At 50.8% G+C, this 7,500-nt stretch overlaps 1 protein-coding gene across 3 annotated transcripts in view; it reads right to left on the bottom strand.

The window, feature by feature from the left end:
- Window positions 1–7,500, bottom strand: part of LOC124034715 (cell division cycle protein 20 homolog B-like) — a 55,004-nt gene that overhangs the window by 6,277 nt on the left and 41,227 nt on the right. For all 3 annotated transcript variants that reach the window (XM_046348198.1, XM_046348201.1, XM_046348200.1), the window contains 4 exons: window positions 5,316–5,533; window positions 2,331–2,425; window positions 1,899–2,127; window positions 850–975 (listed from right to left, as the gene is read on the bottom strand). In XM_046348198.1, the coding sequence (XP_046204154.1) occupies window positions 850–975; window positions 1,899–2,127; window positions 2,331–2,425; window positions 5,316–5,533 (668 nt within the window). The remainder of the gene's footprint in view (window positions 1–849; window positions 976–1,898; window positions 2,128–2,330; window positions 2,426–5,315; window positions 5,534–7,500) is intronic.

Below are 7,500 nucleotides of genomic sequence, written 5' to 3'. Positions count from 1 at the left end.
ACACACATTACCCCATTATGACAAAGCAAAAAAATGTTTAGACATTTTTGCAAATGTATTTCAAATAAAAAAAACTGAAAGATCACATGAGAGTTCACATTTAAGTTTTCAGAGCCTTTACTCAGTACTTTGTTGAAGCATCTTTGGCAGCGATTACAGCCTCCAGTCTTCTTGGGTTTGACGCTACAAGCACATCCAACATCTGGGAACTTGTATTTGGGAAGTTTCTCCCATTCTTCTCTGCAGATCTTCTCAAGCTCTGTCAGGTTGGATGGGGAGCATCGCTGCACAGCTATTTTCCGGCCACTCAATGACATTCAGAGACTTGTCCCCGGTGTTGTGCCTGGTTTCCTCCAATCTTGGTTTCATCAGACCAGAGAACCTTGTTTCTCATGGTCTGAGAGTCCTTTAGGTGCCTTTTGGCAAACTCCAAGTAGGCTGTCATATGCCTTTTATAGAGTAGTGGCTTCTGTCTGGCCACTCTACCATTAAAGCCTGATTGGTGGAGTTCTGCAGAGATGGTTGTCCTTCTGGAAGGTTCTCCCATCTTCATAGAGGAACTCTGGAGCTCTGTCAGAGTGACCATCAGGTTCTTGCTCACCTCCCTGACCAAGGCCTTTCTCCTCCGATTGCTCAGTTTAGCCAGCTCTAGGAAGAGTCTTGGTGGTTCCAAACTTCTTCCACTTAAGAATGATGGAGGCCACTATGTTCTTGGGGACCTTCAATTCTGCAGACATTTTTTGGTACCCTTCCGCAGATCTGTAACTAGACACAATCCTGTGTGTGTGTGTGTGTGTGTGTGTCTGTTGAGATCAAATATATGAAATGACTGCTTTGTGTAACACCCACCTGTGAGTTGGTCTGGGCGGAGTCAACGCAGGTACCTGATTGGTTATTCCAGATCCTCAGAACACCGTCGCTCTGCCCCCCTCCCGTGGCGATCAGCTCCTTCTGCCAAGGACACCATGCCATAGCCTACACACACACACACACACACACACACACACACACACACACACACACACACACACACACACACACACACACACACACACACACACACACACACACACACACACACACACACACACACACACACACACACACACACACACACACACACACACACACACAGACTCTTCTCGGTTAACTAAAGAACTAAAGTCTCGGGTAAATTGGTCAAATGATTGATTAAGTTCTAGAGCTATACGTGTTAAGAGAAGAGATAGAACGAGGATCAGAACGAGGATCGGAACGAGGATTGGTAGTAGTAGTAGTAGTAGTAGTAGTAATAGTAGCAGTAGTAGTAGTAGTAGCAGTAGGAGTAGTAGTAGTATCAGTAGTAGTAGCAGTAGGAGTAGTAGTAGTATCAGTAGTAGTAGCAGTAGTAATAGTAGTAGTAGTAGCGGTAGCAGTAGTAATAGCAGCAGCAGCAGCAGCAGCAGTAGTAACAGCAGCAGCGGCAGCAATAGCAGCAGTAGTAGCAGCAGCAGCGGCAGCAGCAGCAGCAGCAGCAGCAGCAGCAGCAGCAGCAGTAATAGCAGCAGCAGTAGCAGCAGCAGCAGCAGCAGCAGCAGCAGCAGCAGCAGCAGCAGCAATAGCAGCAGTGGCAGCAGCAGTAGCAGTAGGCAGCAGCAGCAGCAGCAGCAGCAGCAGCAGCAGCAGCAGCAGCAGCAGCAGCAGCAGCAGCAGCAGCAGCAGCAGCAGCAGCAGCAGCAGCAGCAGCAGCAGCAGCAGCAGCAGCAGCAGCAGCAGCAGCAGCAGCAGCAGCAGCAGCAGCAGCAGCAGCAGCAGCAGTAGTAGTAGTAGTAGCAGCAGCAGTAGTAGTAGTAGTAGTAGTAGTAGTAGTAACAGAACATTTATGCGTAGTAGCGAACACACACACTGAGGCCACACACCTTGACCGCACTGGGTTGTGTCATTGTCCTAGCAGGTGGGTGTGTCTTCGTCTTAGACCCCAGGTCATTGGTCCAGATGTTGAGGAGGCCGTCTATTGAGCCACTGGCCAGCCAATCTCCTTGCGGCGCCCACTCCAGCCCGCACACGGCCCCTTGTTGTTGGAACACACCCACTGTCGGGGTGTCAAGTCGGTAGTCATGGTGATGGATTAGCCCGAGAACAGAACCGCTGTCAGGGACAAGAACATGGTTGTGTTTCTCAACTCCTCAAGAGCCTTAACAGTACACACACACACACACACACACACACACACACACACACACACACACACACACACACACACACACACACACACACACACACACACACACACACACACACACACACACACACACACACACACACGTTCGCATTGGCGCAGACACACGCACCTGCTGAGTACGTGTTGGTTCCAGCTAAGCGCCCCCACTCCAGAGAGGTGTGACGTTATAGTTCTCAATCTGGTCCTCTTCTCCACATCCCACAGCTGGGGGGAGGAGGAGGGGGAGGGGGAGAAGGAGGAGAGGGAGGGGGAGAGGCAGATGCAGAGGGAGAAGGAGAGGGAAGGGGAGAGGCAGATGCAGAAGGAGAGGGAGGGGGAAAGGAGGAGAGGGAGGGGGAGAGGGAGAAGGAGAGGGAGGGGGAAAAGGAGGAGAGGGAGGGGGAGAGGGAGAAGGAGAGGGATTGGGAAAAGGAGAGGGAGGGGAGGGGAGAGGGATTGGGAAAAGGAGAGGGAGAGGGAGGGGGAGAGGGAGGGGGAGAAGGAGAGGGAGGGGGAGAGGCAGATGCAGAGGCAGGGGCAGAGGGAGAAGGAGAGGCAGATGCAGAGGGAGAAGGAGAGGGAGGGGGCAAAGGAGGAGAGGGAGGGGGCAAAGGAGGAGAGGGAGGGGGCAAAGGAGGAGAGGGAGAAGGAGAGGGAGGGGGAGAGGGAGGGGGAGAAGGAGAGGGAGGGGGAAAGGAGAAGGAGAGGGAGGGGGAGAGGGAGGGGGAAAGGAGAGGGAGGGGGAGAAGGAGAGGGAGGGGGAGAGGGAGGGGGAGAAGGAGAGAGAGGGGGAAAGGAGAAGGAGAAGGAGGGGGGAAAGGAGAAGGAGAGGGAGGGGGAGAAGAAGAGAGAGGGGGAGAAGGAGAGGGAGAAGGAGAGGGAGGGGGAGAAGGAGAGGGAGGGGGAGAGGGAGGGGGAGAAGGAGAGAGAGGGGGAGAAGGAGAGAGAGGGGGAGAAGGAGAGAGAGGGGGAGAAGGAGAGAGAGGGGGAGAAGGAGAGAGAGGGGGAGAAGGAGAGGGAGAGGGAGAGGCAGATGCAGAGGGAGAAGGAAGGGGAGAGGCAGATGCAGAAGGAGAGGGAGGGGGAAAAGGAGGAGAGGGAGGGGGAGAGGGAGAAGGAGAGGGAGGGGGAGAAGGAGAGAGAGGGGGAGAAGGAGAGAGAGGGGGAGAAGGAGAGAGAGGGGGAGAAGGAGAGAGAGGGGGAGAAGGAGAGGGAGAGGGAGAGGCAGATGCAGAGGGAGAAGGAAGGGGAGAGGCAGATGCAGAAGGAGAGGGAGGGGGAAAAGGAGGAGAGGGAGGGGAGAGGGAGAAGGAGAGGGAGGGGGAGAAGAGGCAGATGCAGAAGGAGAGGGAAGGGGAGAGGCAGGGGCAGAGGCAGAGGGAGAGGGAAGGGGAGAGGCAGGGGCAGAGGGAGAAGGAGAGGCAGATGCAGAGGGAGAAGGAGAGGGAGGGGGAAAGGAGAAGGAGGGGGAAAAGGAGAGGGAGGGGGAGAGGCAGATGCAGAGGCAGAGGGAGAGGGAAGGGGAAAGTCAGGGGCAGAGGGAGGGGGAGAAGGAGAGGGAGGGGGAGAAGGAGAGGGAGGGGGAGAGGCAGATGCAGAGGCAGAGGGAGAGGGAAGGGGAAAGCCAGGGGCAGAGGCAGAGGGAGAAGGAGAGGGAGGGGGAGAAGGAGAGGGAGGGGGAGAGGCAGATGCAGAGGCAGATGCAGAGGGAGAAGGAAGGGGAGAGGCAGAGGCAGAGGGAGAAGGAGAGGCAGATGCAGAGGGAGAAGGAGAGGGAGGGAGGAAAGGAGAAGGAGAGGGAGGGGGAGAAGGAGAGGGAGAAGGAGAGAGAGGGGGAGAGGAGAAGGAGAGGGAGAAGGAGAGAGAGGGGAGAGACAGATGCAGAGGGAGAGGGAGAAGGAGAGGGAGGGGGAGAGGAGAAGGAGAGGGAGAAGGAGAGAGAGGGGAGAGAGATGCAGAGGGAGAGGGAGAAGGAGAGGGGGGAGAAGGAGAGGGAGAAGGAGAGAGAGGGGGAGAGATAGATGCAGAGGGAGAGGGAGAAGGAGAGAGAGGGGAGAGACAGATGCAGAGGGAGAGGGAGAAGGAGAGGGAGGGGGGGAGGAGAAGGAGAGGGAGAAGGAGAGAGAGGGGGAGAGGAGAAGGAGAGGGAGAAGGAAAGAGAGGGGAGAGACAGATGCAGAGGGAGAGGGAGAAGGAGAGGGAGGGGGAGAGGCAGAGGGAGAGAGGTGTCTTACAAACATCACTAACGTAGAACATGACATGCACATGGTCGTGCTATAAGCTAAACCTAACCTCACTGTAAGCAGGAAATCACTCCACTGTTTGAACATGTGATATTGTTCTGTCAACATACTTTCAACATGAAGACCTGCCAACAAAACAATCCAACACCCTCAAAAGGAAACAACACAAATATGTCATTATATTAAAGCAGCCAGGTCACCCGTGATACAAGTCAGTATTTGACGTCCGTCCATGTCTGTAGACGTCGGGAGAGGACGTGGAAACCGTCCACTAGGGGGGCAACAGTGAGCGCGTAGGTTTCAGTTGTGGACAGGGGGTTGGTGGATGGACGTAAGCATTTGCCTCTGATTACAGAGGTCGCAATTTCAAATCCAGCGATAGGAAGTTGTTTTTGAGATTTTTGTTTTTTAAGCCTATCCCAAATCTTTAACAATTACCTTAATCATTCAGAGTTAACGCTTAATCTTACCATTTCAACTTTTAAATAACTTTAAAATGTGACGTTTGAGAAAGATGGAGCAACGTCTAATTCTGACATGAGACGGTGAGAGCTAGTCGATTAAAGACACACTCTAGAACACGTGTAAGAATTTCAGCCAGTAGTTTTGAAAGTGGTGCTCACGAGTTAAAAGTGGTCCCTGTTTTTTGCGTACTACGTCATCCATTTTGTGTGATATGTTACCAATGAAATTAGTGCAAAATTAAAAAAAAATCTTAAATGTTTATTTTTGGGTGAGGGGGGGGTAGTATATCAGATTTAATATTACAGATAGATTGTAGGTTCTATCAATTTAATTTATTTGCAGCATTTAGATTTTTTGTGCAATAAGTTTGAGGAATGTGTTAAAGGTTCGAGCATGTTTGTCTCCACCTGCACGCCGCCCTCCTTGGTCCCGATGCCCAGTATACATCCATCTCTGCTCCAGGACACAGAAGAGACCGAGTGAGACAGGCTCAGTGGGAGAGAAGGTGCTGCTCTGGGATGGATGCAGCCCTGCAGAGTGGGCGTGTCTGCATTCCACAGGAACACGTCACACCCCAGAGCCATGGCCACGATTCCACTGTTACTCCAGTCCAACGGGTGGCTGTCTGAGGAGAGGAGAAAGATTTAAAAAATGAACAAACGTAGTATTGACACATTGTATTTGCAGTGACAGTATTCTACTAAATAGACAGCTCTGTTTGTGTGTATTATCACAACAAGTTCAAGTTTGACCTACGAATTTTGTGATTTTGTGTTCAATGCTCTACAACAAAGCTTTCTTAGTGTCCAACAAGCTTTCTCTGCCCTTAACCTTGTTCTGAACACCTCCAAAACAAAGGTCATGTGGTTTGGTAAGAAGAATGCCCCTCTCCCCACAGGTGTGATTACTACCTCTGAGGGTTTAGAGGTTGAGGTAGTCACCTCATACAAGTACTTGGGAGTATGGCTAGACGGTACACTGTCCTTCTCTCAGCACATATCAGAGCTGCAGGTTAAAGTTAAATCTAGACTTGGTTTCCTCTATCGTAATCGCTCCTCTTTCACCCAAGCTGCCAAACTAACCCTGATTCAGATGACCATCCTACCCATGCTAGACTACAGAGATGATATTTACAGATCGGAAGGTAAGGTTGCTCTCGAGCGGCTAGATGTTCTTTACCATTCGGCCATCAGATTTTCCACCAATGCTCCTCATAGGACACATCACTGCACTCTATACTCCTCTGTAAACTGGTCATCTCTGTATACCTGTCGCAAGACTCACTGGTTAATGATTATTTATTTTTAAAAACTCTTAAGCCTCACTCCCCCCTATCTGAGATATCTACTGCAGCCCTCATCCTCCACATACAACACCCGTTCACCCCCCCTATCTGAGATATCTACTGCAGCCCTCATCCTCCACATACAACACCCCTTCACTCCCCCCTATCTGAGATATCTACTGCAGCCCTCATCCTCCACATACAACACCCGTTCACCCCCCCTATCTGAGATATCTACTGCAGCCCTCATCCTCCACATACAACACCCCTTCACTCCCCCCTATCTGAGATATCTACTGCAGCCCTCATCCTCCACATACAACACCCCTTTGTGGCGAAATCTGCTCGGAGCCTTCACCGTGCGCTGCCACTTTAAGAGCGCATGAGCAGTAAGGAAGGAGGAAATAAAGAGAGCTTGTTCAGCTGTTTGGGGAGGAGCTCTTGGGAGGCGCGACAGTTTGATTGTGTGTGCTGCAGAAGTTTTGTTTGTTTTCAGCGTTTGTAGTTTATAAAGTATTTAACTCAATCATCGGTGTGATCGCTTTAGATCGTGGTTGTTTTTGTTTGGGACCGCGCCCGTTATGGATCGCATGGATTAGCAGCAACATTGTTGCGAAGCTTTAACAAACAAACCATCGGACAGTCAGACACCGGCAGGCCTGAAGACCACAGCTAAGATTGATCTTTTTCTCTCTCTTTCTCTTCGCTCTCATTCCAGTGCTTTACCCTGCAACAGACTCTCTATTTGTTAAATGCACTGCCCATTGAAGTTCATTAGAGCTGGACTATTATTTCCCTGCCAGAAGTATTTGGATGGACATTTTAGTAGGTTACTTGCAAGTTGTATATTATGTGAACTGTATTGAGGTGGGATGTACTAATGACATGTGGCCGAGAAGACTGTGGACATTTTTAAGGCCTTTGTTGTGTCGATGAACACCCCCCACATTCATACCCTCTGCAATCATCCACTAGAAAATAATACAGATTATTGCAAATCCTATGTTGATGACTGGGTTCGTTCTTGTATGAAGTTGCTGTTGAATTGCTCTGCCATTATTAGTATTAGTATTATTGTATGAGGTATTCTTGTTTGGGTTACCCTGTGCTGTGATATGGGTTTTATATGGTGTGTATTCTTTTTCTCTCCACTGGCTATCTGGTAAACAGGCTACACTCTAGGCAGTCTCTTCTGCTGATGTGTGTGGGTCTGGTAGTGGTACTCTCTCTATTCTACTCTTTTCCTTTCGGCAGGGTTAATACCTGCCTGGCGCCCGAACAAAATCTTTCTTTACCCCTCTCTTAAG

The sequence above is a fragment of the Oncorhynchus gorbuscha genome, linkage group LG04, assembly GCF_021184085.1.
Source record: "Oncorhynchus gorbuscha isolate QuinsamMale2020 ecotype Even-year linkage group LG04, OgorEven_v1.0, whole genome shotgun sequence".
NCBI classification, from domain to species: domain Eukaryota; kingdom Metazoa; phylum Chordata; class Actinopteri; order Salmoniformes; family Salmonidae; genus Oncorhynchus; species Oncorhynchus gorbuscha.
The sequence above is the reverse complement of the archived record's forward strand: the minus strand, read 5'-3'. Positions and strand labels throughout refer to the sequence as shown.